Source organism: Myotis nattereri, assembly GCF_964212035.1.
Source record: "Myotis nattereri genome assembly, chromosome: 7".
NCBI classification, from domain to species: Eukaryota; Metazoa; Chordata; class Mammalia; order Chiroptera; family Vespertilionidae; genus Myotis; species Myotis nattereri.
In genome coordinates this window covers 58,135,152-58,158,041 of record NC_138082.1, presented here as the reverse complement: position 1 = coordinate 58,158,041, position 22,890 = coordinate 58,135,152, and the positions used below count along the sequence as shown (strand labels likewise).

At 39.9% G+C, this 22,890-nt stretch overlaps 1 protein-coding gene across 2 annotated transcripts in view; it reads left to right on the top strand.

Annotated features, from left to right (window-relative positions):
- GPD2 (glycerol-3-phosphate dehydrogenase 2) overlaps positions 1–22,890 on the top strand; it is a 142,213-nt gene that overhangs the window by 40,781 nt on the left and 78,542 nt on the right. For both annotated transcript variants that reach the window (XM_081095591.1, XM_081095590.1), the window contains exon 3: positions 17,277–17,448. In XM_081095591.1, coding sequence (XP_080951717.1) covers positions 17,277–17,448 — 172 coding nt within the window. The remainder of the gene's footprint in view (positions 1–17,276; positions 17,449–22,890) is intronic.

Here is a 22,890-nt window from a genome sequence, read left to right as displayed (position 1 = left end):
TGCTGGGAATATCAAATGAGCACAAGCTGGGAGCTAGGAGCCAGGAGAGAGAGCACTGTAGGTACAGAGCAGGCTGTGGAGGCTATTTCAGAAGTGCAGTTTTGTTTGAGACTTGGGCTTTAATGGATTTGATTACTTCGGCCATCCTTAACCAGTGCTATCTGTAATGATACTGGAAAATGCCAGTGTCAAAGGTAACGACATTTAATATGATGAGTTGTTGCTAAATTTGTACATGGTTTATTACTTAAGCACAGTAAGCATGTTCTACCTCAGAGCTTATAACTTAACTTTGTACCGGGGTAATATGTTGTTGTTGTTGTTTTTTAATGTTTGATTTCTTTTTAATTTCAAAGGATAGAACAAACAGTTGGTACTGCCTTCAGTTAGAAGTGAATTTTAATCATTAAAATAAAAGGCAAACAAGGGTCTGTTGATTTCTGGGACATTTGATCATTTTCTCCTTCCTACATTAGACATCCTGACCACCTAATAGCCAAAATGAAACAGATATCAGCAGTTCAAGTCATTTATAATTTTAAGCTGACAAGTGTTTTTGAGAAAAATCACCATAGGCATATTCAGTCAATGAGTTGCATATGATATGCATCCAAGTGTGTGCATTCTTTTGTGGTGATTCCTGTCCCTTTAAGCCACTGCCATGAGCATATTTTGGGTAGCAGGTTGAGATGTAGCCATAGGGATTGCAAAAAAGGGAGAGAGAATGATGGGGAGGGAGCAAGGGGGAGAGGAGACCAACGCATTTGAGCCATTGACATGAAATGACCACAGGCCTCAGCTGTCCTTTCTCAGAAAATATCTGCCCATCAGAGCCATCCTGGGCAGGAACATTTTCCCGACTTTAACAGTCAATGAAAACCTCCCCCTTGATATCCATTTTATATATATATTTCAGTTTTCTAAGGTGATTCCAACTGACAAAAAATTCTCCTCCTTTAAGAATAAGTTGGTGTTAAACCGGTTTGGCTCAGTGGATAGAGCGTCGGCCTGCGGACTCAAGGGTCCCGGGTTCGATTCTGGTCAAGGGCATGTACCCTGGTTGCAGGCACATCCCCAGTGGGGGGCGTGCAGGAGGCAGCTGATCCATCTCTCTCATCGATGTTTCTAACTCTCTATCCCTCTCCCTTCTTCTCTGTAAAAAAATCAATAAAATATATTAAAAAAAAATAAGTTGGTGTTGAAAGCCCAAGATGCTGATGCCTGAGAAAGCTGTCTCTTGACTTTAAGTTCAGGCACATTTTGCTGGCATTTCTGTACCCACATTTTTCTCTCCCTTGCCCCCTAGCTTGTGGTCATTTGATATTCCCAGTACAAAGCTTCCTTCCTAAAATGCAGTCAGGGTTTGTATTCAAAATACGAATGGGAGATTCTAAAAGCTTACCAATGGTTAAAGCACACTTGGTTTGGTGATGGCATACTTCCGTAAGTGTTCAGGTGCCAAGTCGGTTAAATTAGCTTATATTTGCAAGGGAAAGAATTTTTAGAAGGGAAACTATGACATATACTAATTTTCTTTGTTTAATTGAACAGAAAACATAATGAAATTGAGTAAGAGGTGGTTCACTTACCTTGTACCCAGTTGCTTGAATAGGTGAGAAAAGAGAGACATTTGTGCAGATGCTGGCAATCCTGGGGGCAGGTTGGGGGTTAGAGGTGATAACAATGATATTTTGGTCTCACTTTACTTTGTAGTATGGCTTTCCTTCTTACAAGCACATTGATTACATTTCTGTTATGTTTTTCAATGGTGAATAGTGTATACTGTTGACTCAGGTGAGGCCTAGAGATGTTTTTCTTTTTTCTTTTGAGATAAATGAAGTCAGATTTAGAAGGGATGGAGATCACAACGTAAGGAGAGAGCTAGTATTATCATTATTATATTTTCTTTGGGAACTAAGCAAACTAAATCTTCATTTCCGGTGAGGAAGCTGATAGAGAAAAGGAGATGAATGGTGGCTGACTTTTGACTGTGACCACCTGCAGGGGAGGAGGTTTGTGGCCACACTGCATCCCCATTCCTGGCCCCGCTCCGTTACGCATGCAGTGGTTGAGTGGTCTTGAAGAGGCTTTCCGTTCATTTCGCCGCTTCTTTTATTTCTTCACCCATAAGTAGGTGACTAAGTTTCCACAAAAACTTCTTGATTTTTCCTCTCCCCAGACCAGCCATATGTCAAGGGACAGGAGGCTGAGTAGTAGGGTAGACACATCCCAGTTCTATCTTAAGTCTCACCAGGGATGCAGCAAGCAAACTACTTCTGCAGTGGTGTGCAGATTTTCAGGAGCAAGGCATTTGTCACTTCCTATTTAGTATACGTCTGTTTAATAATAAACTGTTAATGGGAAGGGACTTAGAAGACATCCAATCTTCCTCTCAGTACAGAATGTTCTGCTGGTGATTCTTTAATATCTAGTGAAAGAAAAGGGTTACTTCATACTTCATGGGAGAACTTTTTTTTCCTTTCTTCTTCTAATTCCAAGCTGATAGGAGAATGGAGCTGATGAGTAGGAGGGTTTATATTAGGAGTGAGTGGCAGAGGGGCGGAGTGGAGAGTGTAAAAGTCAGGGCTGCCTGAGGGTTCTCAGGGGGGTGGGAAGAATGGAGTTATCCGGGAGAGAATGGAGGCAAAGATAGGGTGGGAGTGCAAAGATTTAATGAGGTGCCCCCTAGGCTCTTGACTTTTCATAACAGACCAAGGCACTTTTCGAAAAACTTTTTAAAAAAGCTGAACATTTATTTCATACCTTCTAGGTCCTAACTGGAAACATTGGTGTGATAGTGTGGGTTTCTTTTCAACCCCAGTGGTATGGCTGATGTAACCAAGACCTATTTAGGTCTGAGGGTGGGCCCTCTCACGTAACACCTACTGGGCTTGTTCCTTCCATTACCCACTCTGGAGGTGTGGTGGGCTTTGTGAACCAACACCGAGGTGGAACCTGAGAACCACTAAGAGCTTTCTCAAAGCCCGGATGTGAAAGTCTTTTCTTTTTTGCACCAGACATAGGCCAGGGAGTGGGCTTAAAAGTATGGAAATTAAGGTCTTTTATCCGTGTAAGGAGAGGTATTAAGATCAGGGAATTGAGAGATTCCAGTGATTGATGTGTTATTCCTGAGCAACATAACAGAGGACAAGAGCATGATCTTTGATGCAGTTTTTGCAGGCTGCCTGTATCTAACACTGCTTCTTAAAAACTAAGTGACTATGGGAAAAAATGATTAAATTCTCTCAGCCTCATCCCCCTATCCTCTCCCCCCTGTAAAATGAGGAGAGGAATGGGACAGTAAGTCTTTGCTAGGTTCTGTGACTTTTAGTGAAATGATGTATAAGAAAACCAATGTTATCATAGGCTAATTGATATAAATAAGAGTTAAATTCCTATGAATGGACCTTCAGAGTTTCAGGCTAAGTGAAACAAGTCATATGGAAAAGGACAAGAATCATATATGGGATATAAAACAGAAAGCAACAAATGAACAAAACAAACAAACTCATAGATATGTAGACAACAGCATGAAGGTTACCAGAGGGAACGAGGGGTGGGGAGAGGTGGAAGAGGGAAAGGGCGTCAAATATATAGTGATGAAAGGAGCTAGACTTTGGGAGGTGAGCACACAATGCAATATACAATAATGTATTATAGAATCATACACTTGAAACATGTTATTAATCAACGTCACACCAATGAATTTAATTTTTAAAAAAATGTATTTTATTGATTTTTTACAGAGAGGAAGGATTAGGGATAGAGAGTTAGAAACATAGATGAGAGAGAAAAACATCGATCAGCTGCCTCCTGCACACCCCCTACTGGGGATGTGCCCACAACCAAGGTACATGCCCTTGACAGGAATCGAACCTGGGACCCTTGAGTCCGCAGGCCGACGCTCTATCCACTGAGCCAAACCAGTCAGGGCAATAAATTTAATTTTTTAACAAAAGAATTAATTTCCTATGGCATCTCATCAACGTCATAACAAAATTGTGTTATTTGGGGACTGCTCTACTTCCCTCATAGGACTGTGGAAGAGTAGTAAAGCCTGGGAGAGTTTCTGGAACATAGTAAGCTTTCAAAAGCATTAGATACGATTAGATTCCCAGGTGACATGAATATGACGTGTGCTTGTAGTTGGCAAGAAAGTCGTTCTTGTCACTGTGGATTCTTGCACCTTTTTAAGACTTTGAGGTTAGTGGCAATAGGTATATGTCTTTCATCTGAGGTGGTTGGAGAATGGCTAGAAAACAGTTATACAAACACCCTCTTGTTTTTTCTTCTTCTTGCTTTCTGATCTGAAGATAAGCCAGTAACAAGGTGGACAATCCCAATTATTGGCTTAAACTCTTTCCAAAAGTTGTAAGTAATAAATTTCATAAAGTTTCCACTCTCTCTTTTTTTTTTTAAACTTTGTAGGCTTATATGAGTTATGGCAGATTTGATTTCTTTGTTTCATCAATGTTTCTTTCTCTCTTTTCCTCTCCCTTCCTTTCTCTTTAAAAATCAATGAAAAATTAAAAAAAAAAACCTCTTGGCATTTTTTTTTTTTGTAAATCAGAATTTTCATATATCATTTTAGCTTGAAGTACAATGCAATTCAACTTATTCTTTCCTAAAATCAATGACATAGTAATAGTTGTTAATGACAGGATCTTTCTGCTTTGCAAAACAGTTTCACTTTGTAAGAGACAGCAATTCACATACTTTTAGTGGCTTCCTAAATACTGTAGTTCCTTGTGCTTTGTGTATTACTTAAGGGAACCTGGAAAAAGTTATAGTGACAATGTGTTAGGTGGGTTGAAATATAGGCAAGCTTATGCTACCTTTGTTGTTAATATCATCAGAACCTATGAGGGAAAAAAAATTTATGCCAACGAGAGGCAAAGTGATACATGAATTATTAAAATCTATGGGGATTTTGAGGACATTGTTTTAATTTGAGTCTTTCTCCCTCAATACATTATTTTTGTAAGGGAGTCTAATAAACCAGGGCCTTTTGACTGGTAGTGCCAATGCCTCAAATTTCAAAAGGTTGACAACAAAGAATAGAATGATCATATCTAATCAAAGAAAGACATACTTTGCAGTTTATGTTAATGGATAGTTAGATGAAAAGATGTTTAGCTTCCTGAATGTGTCTTTTATACAAGTGCGGCTGGGCTTTGGTGAACTTGTTATTATGCACAGGCTATGAAAGTTTTTAGAACTCTAGTTTCTTCGTAAGGTGAGGATAATGTCATTTACTCCCAGGCTCTTTCCCCTGCCAAGCAGGAAGTCAGCCAGTATATAGAAGCCAGTGATCACAGTACCTGACACATAACAGGTCTTTTGTACCTATTGTACTTATTTCCCTTTCTGTGATAGAGGATATGGGTATTTGGAACAGACCTAGCCTTGTTAGGCATAATAAAAAAGCTATGACACCAGATTTCTTTAAATAGCTGAGCACTTGGTGGATATTATATTGCTTATATTAACTGCTGGACAGAGAAACTGGTAGACGTCAGAGAAACTTGCAGTCCAGATGACTAACGATAGAAGAGACACCAAAATCCTGAGCATGACACCAAATGCTGGTGAGGATGTGGAGCAATAGGAAGTCTCGTTTACTGCTGGTGAGGATGTACAATGTTTTGTAGTTTCTTACAAAACTGCAAATACATTCTTACCATATGATTCAGCAATATCACATTCATTGATATTTACTCAAAGGAGCTGAAAATTCATGTCCACACAAAAACCTGCACATGGATGTTTACAGCAGCTTTATTTACAATTGCCCAAACTTGGAAGCAACCAAGAGGTCCTTCACTAGGTGAATGGAAAAATAAACTGTGGTACATCCAGCCAGTGGAATATTATTCAGTGCTAGAAAGAAATGTTATCAAGCCATGAAAAGACATGGAGGAACTTGAAATGCGAATTACTAACTGAAAAACGTCACTATGAAGAAGCTACATACTATATGGTTATAACTATAACTATATGGTCTGGAAAAGGCAAAACTCTGGAGACTGGAAAAAACCCCACAAAACCAGTGGTTGCCAGGGGTGTGTGGCGACAGATGACCAGGCAGAGCACAGAGGAGTCTTAGGGCAGGGAAACTGCTCTGTGTGATATCATAATGATGAATATGTATGATTACATATTTGCCCAAACCCACAGAATGTACACCACCAAGAGTGAACCCTTAAGGAAACTATGGACTTTGGGTGATTATGATGTGTCAGTGTAGGTTCATCCTTGGTAAAAAATGTGCCATTCTGCTATGCATATGTGGGGGTAAGAGTTATATGGGAAATCCTTTGATTTTTCCTCTCAATTTTATTGTAAACCTAAAACTGCTCTAAAAAAAAAAAATAAAGCCTTTAATAATATACTTAAAATCTTAAGCATGTCTCTGGAACATGTCAATTAAGAAAATAAAAATCATGAAAATTCACTTCATTACTTTTCAGTAGTATCTTGATTGAATATAACTATATACATAAATATATATATATATATTTAACACATTTAATATCTTTTTTAAAAATCCTCACCCAAGAATATTTTTCAATTGATTTTTAGGGAGAGTGGAAGAGAGAAGGAAAGACTGAGAGAACCATCAATGTGAGAGAAACACATTGATTGGTTGCCTCCCACAGGGGCTGGGGCTGCAACCAAGGTTCATGCCCTTAACTGGAATAGAACCCGGGGCCTTTGGTCTGCAGGCCAACGCTCTATCCACTGAGCCAGACTGGCTAGGGCAACACATTTAATAATTTTAAGAATTTAACCTCAGTTGTAAATATTTTCTGGTTCCTAAGCTAAAGCATATCTGTGGGTTTGAGATGAGTATAACTTTTCTTGAGCACTGATGTAGCTGAAATTATGTGACACATTTGCTTACCAGATTGCTTTTAACTTCGTGAGTCAATTCAGGCTAGCAGACTTGTTTGTTCTCTCTGAGTAAATAATCTTCCATCTCCAGAGGCATTTTTCATAGTTTCATAAACAGCCTTTCTCTGAAAAAAACAAAAAAACCCCACAAAACAACACACAAAACTTACCAAGTACTGTAATAGCAGCTGTTCTTAAACGGTCTTCATTTTTGTTGATTTTAATATTTAGGTGGAAACTACATTGTTAGATACCATGAGAGGAATGTATGTTTAGGAGAAGAAAGGACTGGAGGTTGAATGATAGGGGTCTCGGTCCTCCTTGCCGCTTACAGTGCTGTCAGCATCACTTCTGTGAAATATGAAGGAAGAAACATCTCTGCGCCATGGTTCGGGGGGGCTTGCATTTAATGATCTATCTGTCCTTTGGAGCTTCTCTATGGGTTTATTTTCCTGTAAACGACGGGGCCCCATCTGTCCCAGGAAGATTCTGACCATGTACAGACTACATACAAAGTAGGCAAGTTGTGCATCTTGGGTTTGAATGCTATACATATCTCATGTTTGGTGTATTTAGTGGAGTAAGCTATTTGGTGTAGTAAACTATGTCCAAATCTCATTACAGTGAAGGTTTATTTCTTGCCACATTACAGTCCAGGGTGGATAGGTTGGGGGCTTGTTTCTTGAAATAATTCAGGAACCTCTGTCCCTTTATTCTAGTGGCTGTTACACATTATATGGCTTTTTTAAAAAATATATATACTTTTATTGATTTCAGAGAGGAAGGAAGAGGGAGAGACAGATAGAAACATCAATGATGAGAGAGAATCATTAATCGGCTGCCTCCTGCATGCCTCCTAAGGGGATTGAGCCCTTGACTGGAATCAAACCCAGGACCCTTCGGTCCACAGGCCAATGCTCTATCCACTGAGCCAAACTGGCTAGAGCCATTATAGGGCTTTTTGACCTACTGGATCATTTTTAGCCAGTCGTAAGGGAAGGTGGAAAATGTGATCCAGTAGTGTTCTCTGGAAGAAGAGAAAGGTTTGGTTACACACCCATCCCGCCATTACATCTGTGTCCTGACTAGTTTTTGATGTTATTGACTAATGAGCTATATTTCTTTTGATCAGAATTTTATTGTAAGTTTATGCCAAAGATTCTATCATTCATTTACTTCACTTGCTTAGAGAACCCTGTGCATAGATTCCTGGAAGGACTGTTTTTTTTTTTTCTCCTAGAAACACAACTAAATATATTGAGGCTGTGTCTGATATCTAAAGCTTGATGAAGATTCTGAATGCACTGTATTTTCGATAAGGCCAGTTGAAACTATTCTTAACTACTCTATATGGTTCACTGTTTCTTCAGAGGCATGTTTCATCAAAGCACTAAAATTATGCAGACAGAGTTGGAAATGTTCTTTGAAGAGCATCCTATCATCTTCCTTATAATTTTGGTTTTTATTTAACACTTAGCTCCCAAAGTGGGGCCATGGCAATATCTTTGAGTTCTAACTCACGCCAGGCTTTCGAGGAGTTTGTGATGCTATTTTACTGCTGGCATACAAAATCAGCGAGGTTAACTGTACTGCTATAGGTCACACAGTGAGTCAACGGCTGAGCTATGATTAGCGTTGACAGCTGGTGAGCTTCTAGGCTGTCGCAAACTGAGCAACACTGACATTCATTTTGATTTGACTTTGCATTTCATTTTCAACTATTTATTCATTTTAAGGTCTCTTTAAGAAACTTTTTGGGGATATTGTGGGACTGGGGAAACTTTCCATAAATGCTTTTGGGGAGAGTCCTTTAGCTTTTCCCTCCCCATCTTCCTGCTTAATAGTTAAGTTGTGTTGCCCTAACCGGTTTGGCTGATGCTTGCAGACTCAAGAGTCCCGGGTTCGATTCCAGTCAAGGGCACGTACCTTGGTTGCGGGCACATCCCCAGTGGGGAGTGTGCAGGAGGCAGCTGATCAATGTTTCTCTCTCATTGATGTTTCTAACTCTCTATCCCTCTCCCTTCTTCTCTGTAAAAAAAATCAATAAAATATATTAAAAAAATAGTTAAGTTGTGTTTATGTTAGGCAAGTTTCCTCTAGGTAGAGTTTTGCAAATTAATAAGAAAATAGATGCTTTAAGATAATTTAGGCAACATTAATTTTACCTGCTTATTTTGAAATTTGATTTTTCAACAGTGAAGTTTTGAGATTTAATGATAAGCTTGTGAGTACAAACTGGAGAAGTTATAAATATGTGTATATTCGATGAAATAATTCACAGGGAAATGGAAAGTGTGCATCACAAATTTGACCCAAAATGGTTTTGAACATAAGGTTAAAAAGTAGCCGATGGTCATCTGGATTGCTTGGTCATTTGATTCATTGGGTCAGCATGTTTAAAAAATATATATTTTTATTGATTTCAGAGAGGAGAGAGAGAGAGAGAGAGAGAGAGAGAGAGAGAGAGAGAGAGAGAGAGAGAGAGAGAGAGAGAGAGAGAGAGAAAACATCAGTGATGAGAGAGAATCATTGATTGGCTGCCTCCTGCTTGCCCCACACTGGGGATTGAGTCCATATCCCAGGCATGTGCCTGACTGGGAATTGAACGGTGACCTCCTGGTTCATAGGTTGACATTCAACCACTGAGCCATGCCTGCTGGGCTGGGTCAACATCTTATTCACCTGGGAGGGATGGGGGAAGAGTGAGCCTTCTTTTAGTTCTGTATCCACTTCCAGGTATATACATTGGGGAAGCTTTTAAGGAAAAGTGCTGTTTCTTGGAACCTGGTTGTCATCTTCGTTGCCCTGGGTGGCTGGCTACAAGCTGAGCAGAGTCCATGCGTCTTCTGATTACACTGTGATCAGTATTTTCCTGCATTGCTGGTGTCAGAGAAGCTGGTGGGTCTTGGGGTCCAGGTAACCCAAACATATAGGCAAAGATAACCTAGCAGAGGTGAGGACTTGTGATTTAGAGTCAAACCTGGGATCAAAGTGTGATTCAGTGACTCAGTGACTTTCCTAAGGAATCACAAAACCCAGTTTCCTCTCTGGTCAAAGGCTGCCTCCCTTCTGTGGTAGCCATGACACCTAAAGGAGCTAGCATGTTAGAGTGTGTGGTCCAACAACAGTGAGGCAGTGACAACTCTCATCGCTTCCCTCTCTGCCTCTCGGATCTCAGGCTTCCTCTCCAGATTTTCTAATCCTCAGCGCCCTATGGGAATTGAAGAGCAATGTCAAGTTTAGACACCTCCAAACACATATTCTATGTTTTAAAAATGTTTATTTGAAAACCAATGAAACATATTTCTTAAACCTCAGCTCATGTAGTCTATTATGATGTGAGCTTCTTTGAAGGCAGACAGAGCCAAAGGGTTTTCCCTATTTTTCAGCTATAAGAGCTTTTACAATGATATAGTACAATTGCTATTAAAGTTTCTCTGTGACTTCTCAAAGGAACCCAGCCACTTAACGGTTGTATAGCACCTTCAAGGTGAACTAGAACTCCATTCTCAGCCACCCTGGAAGGATGGACTTGTCTTGTTTTCTCTTATCTGGTCCCCAGTGGAGATGACAGTCTACCCATTTGCAACTGTTCTTACAGAGTAATCATGAATCCATCACCAAGTATGTTTACACTGAGAAATGTTGCTTACTGTCATGTAGTTACAGGAAAACCATCAGTTTAGGATCACAAAGTGACTCAGGAGGTGAAGGCCATTAAAACATCTTATGGTTCACTGTTAGGAGGTGCTTGTTGCATTTTACTTTCCAGGAATCTACAGATATAGTCAGCCTGTTTCAGTGACAACAAAACACGAAGCAATTTCTCTTAAATTTAACTGTTCCATTATCAATGTGTGATTGAATCACAATATGGGAGAGAATGATAGTTGCAGCATGAAGTGATTTGCATGAAACCCTACTTTATACTCCAATTATTACTCTACATGATTACAGGACAACCTGGTTGTTAATTGCCTGTGGTCTTTAAATATGCACTTTTTTCAGAAATAGACACTAATTATTAGATCTTGTTTTCAGTCTCACCCGAAGTTGCAAGTGTCTAGGCTTTTTTTTTTTTTTTTTTTTTTTTTTAATTTGCAAGGCTAATGGTGCACAGGCATAGTGAAACAGATCTCATTCTGACTCCCATTCTGTTCTCTGGGATGTAAACTCTCAAAGACTATAAGCTTGGCTTTCAATTCCATGTCGGTGTTCAGTGCGCCAGTCTGTCTCTTGACAAAAGCTGTATGCTTTCTATCAGAACGCTGGAAGAATTTTATCTTTTTCAAATGTATATAAAAATCTGCTTACACATTAATAAAACAGCTACTTCCTCATAGTCCATAATAATGAAATATAGTCAGAAATAACAACATGAAAATAATATTCTATATTAGATCTTCTAATTCTTCTAAGATAAGAATTTTTTTGTTGGGGAGCTGTAGTTGGAACTGTGCTAAGCAAAAGGCAGTTTGCTTTGTGTGTGTCTCCTTTCTTCTGGCATCAATGGCTGAGTTAGGAAATAGATTCTTAATCTGGTAGTACTGGGCCTGTCTTAGGTCAGGGTTGGCAAACTGCTGGTCCCGTAAGGGCCAGACTGGTCCCATATAGCCAGTGAATGGGAATGCTGGGCTAACAAGAGCACAGGTCCTGCCTAAGGGAGAACTGCTGTTCCCTTTCAGCAGATTGATCTCAGATGGACATTTTCTAATTTTTACGTGGAACACAGCAGCTTTTAAATATTGGAAGTGTAGCCCATGCTTTTGAGAAAGTATTGTGCTGACTAATTGGCTGGTATGACTTCTGGCACATGCTATTGAATACTACTTCCTTCCCTGTTATTGTCACCCAGCTAATGTATTAGTTTATCTTGACCCGATTCAGCTGTAATTTCCAGGAAACTTTCTTAGGTCTGGATTGGGGTGCCACTTGTTGCTCTGGTATAGCCTCTTCTCTGTCTTAAATCCAGCCGTTCAGCGATATCATAATTTCCTTTTTATCTTTTTGTTTTGTCCTCCAGTGTGTAGATTCCTTGAGGGCCTGCAGTACATATTGATTGAGTGACAGTGGGTGAGATATCCTCCCAGGGCACAGGAGAGAGATTGGTCTCTCAGGTGGTTTAGAATGGGTGGCCTGTCCAAGGCTTCTCCCAGTATCTCTGCATCAGTCCTGCGATGGAGCCTGCCTCTCAGACTCCCATTTACTAAAACTGCCTTGGAAAGAAGGAGGGTGAGAAGAGGGCTGGGGAGATTTGGAGCACAAAGGCCTCTATTCTCAGAGCACGCTGTGACTTGCCACTGCTGTTTCCTTCCTGCTGCTTCTCTTCTTTATTTCCCCTCCATCAACATATTCTCAGGAAGGTAGAGTGCAGATGTGTTTTTGTGACTCAAAGCCATATGAAGCCAAAATGAGTCTTTCTCTTGTCATAATTAGAAGTAGGGCCTTAGGCTGTTTACTGACTCTAAAATAAACGTGGTGCTTAGCTTCTCAGTTGCAACACTTTCCAGCTTTTATGAAAAAAGTAAACAAAAATAAAATCTTATTTTAAATGTAGTGGCAGAAATTAAATAAATTATCCTCAATAGGACTGTATAGTTAAAAAAAAAATTGTTTTGGGAGGACTGTTCAGCAAAACCTTCACAACAAAACCATACCCAAAAAAACCCAAAAAACTTTCCGCATTTGGCAACCGGTGATAACTCATCCTATTATAACTATTCAGTCTGTTTCCTTATTTTTTTCCTCAGATTATATGTAGAGTCAGTATGGTATAGCAATATAAAACTTAGTATTCATTGCCAGGCTGTGTGGGTTAAATTCCCAGCTCTACCATATAGAGTGCTTACCTTCTCTGTTATTCTGTAAAATGGAGACCATAGTAGTGCCTAGCTCATAGGGTTATTGTGCGGATTAAATGAGTTGGGAAAAATAAATCTCTATAATAGTGCCTGATACAGAATGACTATAGTATATGTATTTACCTATTTTTTTTAATAAAGTTTATTAATATATAATTTGAGGTGCAATTTTTATGCAGTAAAATTCACCCTTTATAATATACTCTTCTGGGAGTTTTGACAAGTACATAAACCATATAACCACCATCACAATCAAGATATAGAACATTTCTATCATCCTTAAAAGTTCTCTCTTATCCTCTTTGTAGTCAATCTTACCTGCCCCTAACACCCAAACCCTGGCAATCACTGGTGATCTGTTTTCTGACCCTATACGTTTTTGCTTTACAGAACAGCATACAAGTGGAATCATATCATATATACACTTCTGAGTCTAGTTTCTTTCGCTTGGCACAGGGATTGGCAAACTTTTCAGTAAAGAGCTAGGTGGTAAATGTTTTAGGCTTGCAGGCCGTATAGTCTCTGTTGATACTCATTCTGCTATTGCAGTAATGGCTGATACATGAATGATGGTGTGTGGTCATGTTTGAATAAAAGTTTATTTATTAAAACAGGTGGTAGTTGCCCTGGCCAGTGTCTCAGTTCCTTGAGCATCGTTCCATGAACCAAAAGGTTGCAGGTTTGATTCCCAGTCAGGGCACATACCCAGGTTGTGGATTAGGCTTTTGATCAGAGTGTGTATGGGAGGCAACGGATTGATGTTTCTCACACTGATGTTTCTCTCTCTTCCCCTCTCCCTTCTTCTCTCTCTAAAATCAGTAAAAACACACACACACAAAACAAACAAACCCAAAACAAAAAATACAGGTGGCAGCCAGATTTGGGTGGAAAACCATAATTTGGTGATATGACTTAGCATAATGAATATGAGATTTATTCATATCATGTATCTATCAGTAGTTTGTTCTTTAGATTGTTGGTTATTACTCCATTGCATAGATATATGACAGTTTGTTTAGTCAGTTGAGTATGTTTGAGATTTTCCTGATTTTTGGCATTTATAAATAAAGCCACTGTAAACATGTTCTTACAGGTTTTTGTATTAATGTAGGTTTTCATTTCTCTTGAGTAATTATCTAGGAGAATTGCTAGGTTGTATGGTACGTGTATGTTTCCCGTTATAGTATCCAAAACTCCCAAACTGTTTTCCAAAATAGCTGTATCACTTTGTATTTCTTTCAGCAATGTAAGAGGATTCCAACTGTGCTATACCCTCACCAGCACTGGTATTGTCTACTCTAAAAGACTGTGAGGAATCTTGGAAACGAGAGTAAAGATATTTACCTTTAACTTAAATTGAGTTGGAAACTTCTGAAAGGTTTTACACTTGGAAACAATGTTAGTTGGGTTTAAAAATTATTACCTTAGCTGCAATGTAGATAATGACTTGGAAGGAGACACAGCAAATGTATGAAGATCTGAAGGAGGATATCATATTAGTATAAGCCCCTATACTACAGGGGAAAGGGAAGACACCTTGACTGGAAAGATGGCAGTGAAGATTAAGTGATTAGATGTGAGAATTTTTTAGGAGGTGGAGTTGGTAGAACTCAGTGATTCATCAAATATGGGGACTTGAGAGAGTGGTACACCCAACTACATGTATAATGGTACCTTCATGAGATGAGGAACATTGGTAGGGAAAAAATGTATGGGGAGATAAAGTCATCAGTTCAATTTTGAAATATATGCGAGATGTCTAAATGGAGGTACCAAGTAGGTAGTTTGATATCTGGCTCTGAAATAAGGGAACAAAATTGGAAGTCAGTGTGGTATAAAAGTTATCTGACAGTATGGAGGTTGAAGAGATTTCTCTGAAGAGTTTTTAGTGATCTGAGAATAGTGACGGGGGCAGATCCCAGAGGAACCTCAGTGTTCAATGTTAGGTAGAGGGATGTCCAAAGGAAAGTAGGAGAGAGTGGTTAAAAGGAGAGAGAGAGAGAGAGAGAGAGAGAGAGAGAGAGAGAGAGAGAGAGAATTCCAACTCATAAGATTGCCTCCCAGATGCCAAGGTGAGTGAACAGTTATGTGTGTGCTGAGATGACAAGTAAATCAGGGATAGAATGTGCTCATAAAATTTACTAGTAGAACTATAGTGAACATTAGCCAGTTTTGCTGGTAATGGTGGTGGTGCTCGTATGTATGTGAAAATCGATATTAGAATGAATTGAGGAGTGGGTAGGATGTGAGGCAGTAGAAAAAGCAAGGGCATACAGGGCTTTTAAGAACTTTTAGATTGATTATTAGAAACGTGTGTTAAAAGATGTTTTTGATTGTAAAGATGAGACAAATTAGAGCATGCTGGTGAGAAGGATGAGCAGGGGATGACGACAGAAAAATCAGTGTAGTCAATGGAATGACATACCCACAAGGCATGAGAGATACCCATCAATCAGATCTAGTAATCTTGCAGAAGTTCAGTTGAGTTTAATATTCATAGTTATCACCTGTGAACAGAGAAAAATATGGGGCTTTTAGCATTACCAAGTTCTAATGAAGTATATCAAGATATATTGCATTAGAACTTGAATTTATTTTTCAAGTATTTCTTTTTTCCCCCCCAAGTATTTCTAGAAAACTTAAACAGAAAATGTCAGGAAAATTCTTTCGCTGTGTGAAAACGCACTGACAGTTTAGTCACTTGTCAGTCTCATGGCCCATTTGAAATCCTCCCTCATCAGAATGGCCATAGCTCAGTGCTGTGTGTGTGTGTGTGTGTGTGTGTGTGTAAATTATTTTTCCTCATTAAATGATGGAAGGTATAGACCATGACTAAAAGTTATTTTAGTCTCCACAGCACCAAGCAATTACATTTATTTAGTTTGTTGCCTTAAATGTATGTAAATGTGAACACAGGGAAATGGTTTTTAGCAGGTAATTAGGATAAGTTATATACTAGTAAAGGAGAATATGATTTTGTGGCTTGGCATCAGAATTAATAGCTTGAAAATTATGGTACCTGATTATAAGCTTTTGTTTTTATGATTCTTAGTAAAGTATGTTTTGAAAGTTCCCTTTTATATACTACTAAGGACTGAAACAACAATTCTTTGGTGGTGATACTTTATAGTTGACCAATTACTTTCATGTTACTGTACATTCAGGTGGAGGGTAGCTCAGAGAGGAAGGGAGAGAGACATCATAGGACATTATCCCATTCTACAGGGGGAGAAACCAAGGACCAGAGAGATCATGGGTCACAAGTCACATTACTAGTAAACAAGAGTGCTCAGATCTAAACTGGGACCTGCTGACTCAACTCTAGATTTCTTTCAGCTTACTCTATGGCTTCCAGATTTATTTTTATAGAAATCCAATTGGCCTGATTATAAGTAAATATGACCACAAGGAGGAGTTTGGTTTACTCTATTTAAATGAACAAAAATCACTTAGAACAATCTCTTGGTCAGCCATAGATCACCTTTTTCTTGAGCAAGCTGTGGCCTGTGGTTCTGGGAAAACACGGCATTATGGCTTGTCCAGATGCTGTGATTTAAAGAAAAGAATACAGAAGCGATATATCTGTGGGTAATGATCTCCCAGAGCCACACTAGCCAGCACTGTTCATTATAGTGAATGAACCTCATGTTAGCATTTTGGGGAAAAAAACAGATACCTATTTTTCTAGGCCTTTGACTCTGACTTCTGACAGCTATTTTTTTGTTTTGTTTTTTTTTAAAAGGCTAGCATCATTTTGGATTTAGGATGATAAGTTACATTCTAATGAGAGAAGGTCATTATTCTTTAGGGGGACTATGGCTGGATTTAATTATATTATTGTTAGAACTTTCAAAAATCAAAACAGTGTATATTAAATGTGTAAAATTTGTAATTTTATAGTAAAACACTTAATGGGCAAAGCTCTGACTACAATCTTTGAAAAATATCATTCCCGTTGGCCTTAGCTGATGATTTAAACTTGTGTTAAACAGATTCTTTTTAAACTTATAGACCCTCAAACTCTAGAATATATTTTCATCAGGGGAATTAAGGAATGAAGAGCACATACTTTTAAGAAATTGCAGAAAGTCATAAAGTTCTTTTTAAAACCTCCTCCTCTCAAAACTTGTTAATGTTATTTGACCGAATTGCTGCTACTGGATAAAAACATATCCTTATATTCCCTATATATTGTCTTAGACAAGGTGTTTGGGAATTTCTGTACGGTGTGGGGAATAATTAAACTTGTCTGTATATGAAACCAAATCAAGTAGTTGAGAGGTGGAATCTGAAACCAAGTGTTCCATGGCTCAGTAGTTGTGACTCATGGGGAAAAAACACACCTGGATTTTAAGGACTTTTCCTTCCCAAGACAGTTGGTGGCATAACTCTATGTGGCCTGTGGACTGAGGTCTCGCTCTGCTATTCCTTATCTCCTTGCAACTCTCTTTTAGCATGTTGTAAAATTTATTAAGTGAGCATTCCAGACAAACAACTGAAAATGATCTCCTTTTACATCAGATGACCCTGGCCTATGTTAAAGCAGCCGAGAACGTTTCAGAACCAGTGAACAAGGATCCTCCTTCCCGAGAAGCTCAGATACTGACTTTGAGAAACACGCCTGAATTCGATGTCCTTGTCATTGGAGGAGGAGCGACAGGGTGTGGCTGTGCACTAGATGCTGTAACCAGAGGTAAGTCTGGTGTGGATGGACGTGACACAGATAAAGAAAGTTTCCACCTTTCTTCCCCAATACACACACATGGTCGGCCTCTATGCTGGCAGTCACGTTTCTGTTGCATTTACTAATTTTCCATCCTTTGTGAAGCACCTTCATATATTTTTTTGATGTAGGCAGTTGCACAGTTTTAAGATTAAATAGTACTGTTTTACACTGAAATGAATTTAAAAAGGAAAGTTTGTATTCCTGTGATTTTATGAGCTGATGTTCTTATAATTTTTTAATACATAGTAAAGTAAATACATCTCAATGAAATCCTCCTATATAATAAAAGGCTAATATGCAAATCGACCGAATGGCAGAACGACCCATCGCTATGACGTGCACTGACCGTAAGGGGGCAGACGCTCAACACAGGAGCTGTCCCCTGGTGGTCAGTATGCTCCCACAGGGGGAGCACCGCTCAGCCACAAGCTGGGATCATGGCTGGCAAGCGATGGTGGTGGAAGCCTCCACGGCAGTGCTAAGGATGTCCAACTGCCAGCTTAGGCCCATTCCCCACATCCCCTGAGGGCTCCTGGACTGCGAGAGGGCACAGGCCAGGCTGAGGGGCTCCCCCGCCACTGAGTGCACGAATTTCGTGCACTGGGCTTCTAGTAAGAAATATTTGTGTATGATCTGAAATCACATTTATGTCAGTTAAGAGTAGAAAAGATTTATTAAAGTGAATTGTTCTATTAAAATAACTCTTTTTGTTCCTGTATCTTTTAAAATAATTTCTTCTAGTGAAATATGGACTGCAGTTTGGGAAACTCCAGTGTATGTGAATAAACTGTTGCTAATCTATTCTCTCAGTCACTCTATTAGTTAACATTAGGAAAGACATTAGAAAAGTTCATTAGAAACTAAGATGGTGGCATAGATAAACACCGGGAAATTGCTGCCTCCCACAACAATTGAAAGGTACAGCAAAAACACAAAACGGACATAGTCCAGAACTACAGGAAGGCTGGCTGAGTGTAAATTCTACAACTAGAAGGAAAGAAAAGCACACTGAGAGCCAGAGGAGCTGCAGAAGTAAAGTGCAGAGGTACGGCGGCTCGCACGCACGGAAAGGGGCTGGCACCTGAGGACCCTGCTGTCTTTTTGAATCCGGAGGGAGTCACAAGCTCCTGACGGCTCTGAACTCTGGTTCCAAGAAGTCTCTGGGGACCCAGGACTCATACGGGGAGAAACTGGACTGTCTGGCAGCGGGCGAACTTGAGGACGGCTTTCCCTCAGAGGTGCTTGCAGCTGTTACCTGGACACTGAGACGCACGACGCCTCAGGGCAGGGCTGAGGCTCCGCCATAGCTGCTTGCTCCACCCTGTTGACTCCCTGAGACCCCGCCCCACCCAGACTGAGGCAGAGGCTTTTGCATATGAATGCCCTGGCCCTTTGCAACCTGATAATTACCTAACTGCAGCCAGGCCAGACAGACCCAGAACTTCCAAGAGAAGGCCCAAGGCCCCACAGCGGCTTGCATTGCTTCACAGCTGAGCCTCATCAGGGCACCTCCAAACTCCAAAAAAGGAAGGGGAATCTGCAGTTCTCTTCGTAGCTTCTGCTGTGTAACCTCAGGCAGAGGCTAAATTAGCACCTCCTTAGATCCAAGAGCCAGTGTACCCAGTGGTCAGAGGGGGACCATCCAGATCACAACTCCTCAGATCCATAAGGGACACACTCAGGGTGCAGTCTCAGTGAGCACCAAAGCCCCACTGAAGCAAGTCTTGCCCCAGAAGGGTGTCTCCAGCACAGAAGTTCTCCCACTGCAGACACAGCTGATTCTCACTGCCAATTGGCCTGGAGGTCAAATCCTCCCAGTGATCCTACAACAACCAAGGCATAACTACAACAAGACTGTGCACAAAGCCCACAAGGGGGTGCACCAAGAGTGTCCACCTCAGGTAACTGGGGAGGCTGAGCCACTGGGCCCTACAGGACACCTAGCACACAAAGCCACTCTATTAACACAGGGAAGCAGCCAAAATGCGGAGACAAAGAAACAGGTCACAAATGGCAGAAATGGAGGAAAGCAAACGACTGGATATAGAGTTCAAGGCCACGTTTATAAGGTTTTTCAAGAATTTTATGGAAACTGCCGATAAATTTAGTGAGTCCCTCAATAAGTATAGTGAGACCATGGAGGACATGAAAAAGGACCAACTAGAAATTAAGCATACACTGACTGAAATAAAGAATAATTTACAGAGATCCAACAGCAGACAAGAGGATCCCAAGAATCAAGTCAAAGATTTGAAATACAAAGAAACAAAAAATACCCAACCGAAAAAGAAAAAAGAAAAGAGATTCCAAAAATATGAAGATAGTGTAAGGAGCCTCTGGGACAGCTTCAAGCATACCAACATCAGAATTATAGGGGTGCCAGAAGAAGAGAAAGGGCAAGATATTGAAAACCTATTTGAAGAAATAATGACAGAAAACTTCCCCTACCTGGTGAAAGAAATAGACTTACAAGTCCAGGAAGCGCAGAGAACCCCAAACAAAAAGAATCCAAAGAGGACCACACCAAGACACATCATAATTAAAATGCCAAGAGCAAAAGACAAAGAGAGAATCTTAAAAGCAGCAAGAGAAAGACAGTCAGTTACCTACAAGGGAGTACCCATACGACTGTCAGCTGATTTCTCAACAGAAACCATGCAGGCCAGAAGAGAGTGGCAAGGAATATTCAAAGTGATGAATAGCAAGAACCTGCAACCAAGATTACTTTATCCAGCAAAGCTATCATTCAGAATAGAAGGTCAGATAAGAGCTTCACAGATAAGAAAAAGCTAAAGGAATTCATCACCACCAAACCAGCATTAAATGAAATGCTGAAAGGTATTCTTTAAGAAGAGGAAGAAGAAAAAGGAACTCTTACCATTTGCCACAGCATGGATGGAACTGGAGAGCGGATAACTACCACATGATCTCACTCATTTGTGGAATATAATGAACAACATAAACTGATGAACAAGGACTGATCCCGAGACGGAGAGGCATTGATTGGACTGTCGGGCCTTGGAGGGAAGGTAGGGGAGGGTGGGGGTAAGGGGGAAAGCTCAACCAAAGGACTTAACAGGCAAGCATATAGGCCTAACCAATGGACACGGACAACGGGGGGGGGGGGGGAGAGGGGGTGAGGACATGAGCGGGGGGGGGGGGCGGGGGATGTAGAGGGTAACGTGGGGACAAGGACACATATGTAATATCTTAATCAATAAAAAATATATTAAAAAAAAATGGAAACATGACCCTAGCCTGTTTGACTTAGTGGATAGAGCTTCGGCCTGTGGACTGAAGGGTCCCAGGTTTGATTCTGGCCGAGGGCATGTGCCCAAGTTGCAGGCTTGATCCCTAGTAGGGGGCGTGCAGAAGTCAGCCAATAGTGATTCTCTCTCATCATTGATGTTTCTATCTCTCCCTCTCCCTTTCTCTCTTAAATTATTAAAAAAAAACAACAAAAAAATGGAAACATGACATGGAAAGAAAGGCATTTTGGTTTGGAACACCAATGCTGTTACTTAAGAAATATTTAATAGAAGAATTTCTTTCCTCTGGTTATTAGTGTGAAGTCACTTTCTCTCTCTCTCTCTCTCTCTCTCTCTCTCTCTCTCTCACACACACACACACACACACACTTGGGCAAATTAGTTAATTTCTCTCAGGTTCCTCAGCTTTCAAGTAAGGAAAAATACCTTCTGTCGATGATGTTGAGAGGATTAAATGTGTAGTCATGAAAATGGCTTGAAAACAGTGCACTCTGGGGCGGGGGATCCCCTCAGCCCGGCCTGTGCCCTCTCGCAGTCTTTACATACATACAATACACATTATTTTTGATGTGAGCCAAGTACTAAATCAGCTATGAGAATACAGAATAAGAAGATGTGGCCTTGCCCTCAAGAAGCTTATAATCTATTAATATTTGCTGAACAAATACTCTTTTTCCTTTGAGCAGTGAAAACAGTCAGTAGCGATCAGGACATTAACCAGTTAATGAATAGGTCAGCAGTTCTCAACCTGTGGGTCGCGACCCCTTTGGCGGTCGAACGACCCTTTCACAGGGGTCGCCTAAGACCATCCTGCATATCAGATATTTACATTACGGTTCATAACAGTAGCAACATGACAGTTATGAAGTAGCAACAAAAAAATAATTTTATGGTTGGGTCACAACATGAGGAACTGTATTTAAAGGGCCAGAAGGTTGAGAACCACTGGAACAGGTGATTGTGGGTAGTGATAATTCTGGAGAGATAAGGGTTTCCAGAGTCTGAATGTTGACCAGACTTTTAATTTTTACAGTTAGTAACAGCCAAGAAAGTGCTGTACTTTTAATATCTCTTGGTATATTGACTGCTGTTTTTTTTTCAATAATTGACTTAATGTGTTTTTGATATATGTGGAATTGTGATTTATAAAGGGGATGGAGGAACCTTCTTTTTTTTATGCTGGTAGCTCTCTGGGGGTAGCCGTTATAATTAAAATGTATAGAGATGTTGAACTTAATCTATATTTATCCTTTTACTACCATTCCTGATCATATCAGTGGCCCTCTGAAGTGTGAAATAGTCATGGGCATTTGGTTAATGAATTGTGCATTGTTGCTGTTCATTCATGGAATTTGCTCTTTTATTATATTTGATGCTTCACTTAACAACAAATTTTGCTTTCTCTGCATTTGATATGTTTTTACCAAATTATTCCTGATTGTATCCATTAATCTTTAGTCACATTTGACAAAAATAAATTACTGTGATCTTTTAAAGTTACCAGTAATAATTAGATTTTTCAGGACATCAAAGTTTTGGGGGAACATTAGATATCTAAGGGCTTGTATAAAAATGTTTGCACAGGCTTTTTGATAAAATACTATGCCCCAGTGCAATTTAGGTACTGGATAAACAAAGAGTACAAGGAAGAGGAAAAAGTTATGAAGTCTTCAAATGAACATTTATTTGCATTCTTACCATCTGCATTTTTTTGGGAATCAGTTTTCATTTGGAATATTATGTTATAAACGTAATTTTCACAGTCCTCACGTTCTCCTACAGGTCTCTAGGGCTCATTAGAAATTGTTTCACTGTTTAACACCTCTGTGTCCAGTTCCTGGGCAGAAGCACAGCCTTGAAGCCCAGTTGTGGGCACTTTGTCCCCAAAGAGAGCTGGAATGAGGGGAAGCTGACAAATATATTCACACTCCCAGCATTCTTCAAGTTGTTTTTATTCCGTTCTTCATGTTCTTTTATGTGACTTTACTTATGTATCAGGAATCACCTAGTACGGTTTTGGTTTAAAACCTGATTTATAAATGTAACCTTTATGGTTTCTATTCAAATTCCAGAGAAGACTGCTTTTCACTGGAGGAAAATATTAATTATCGGTCTCTTGTTTAAAAATGTATGTATACTT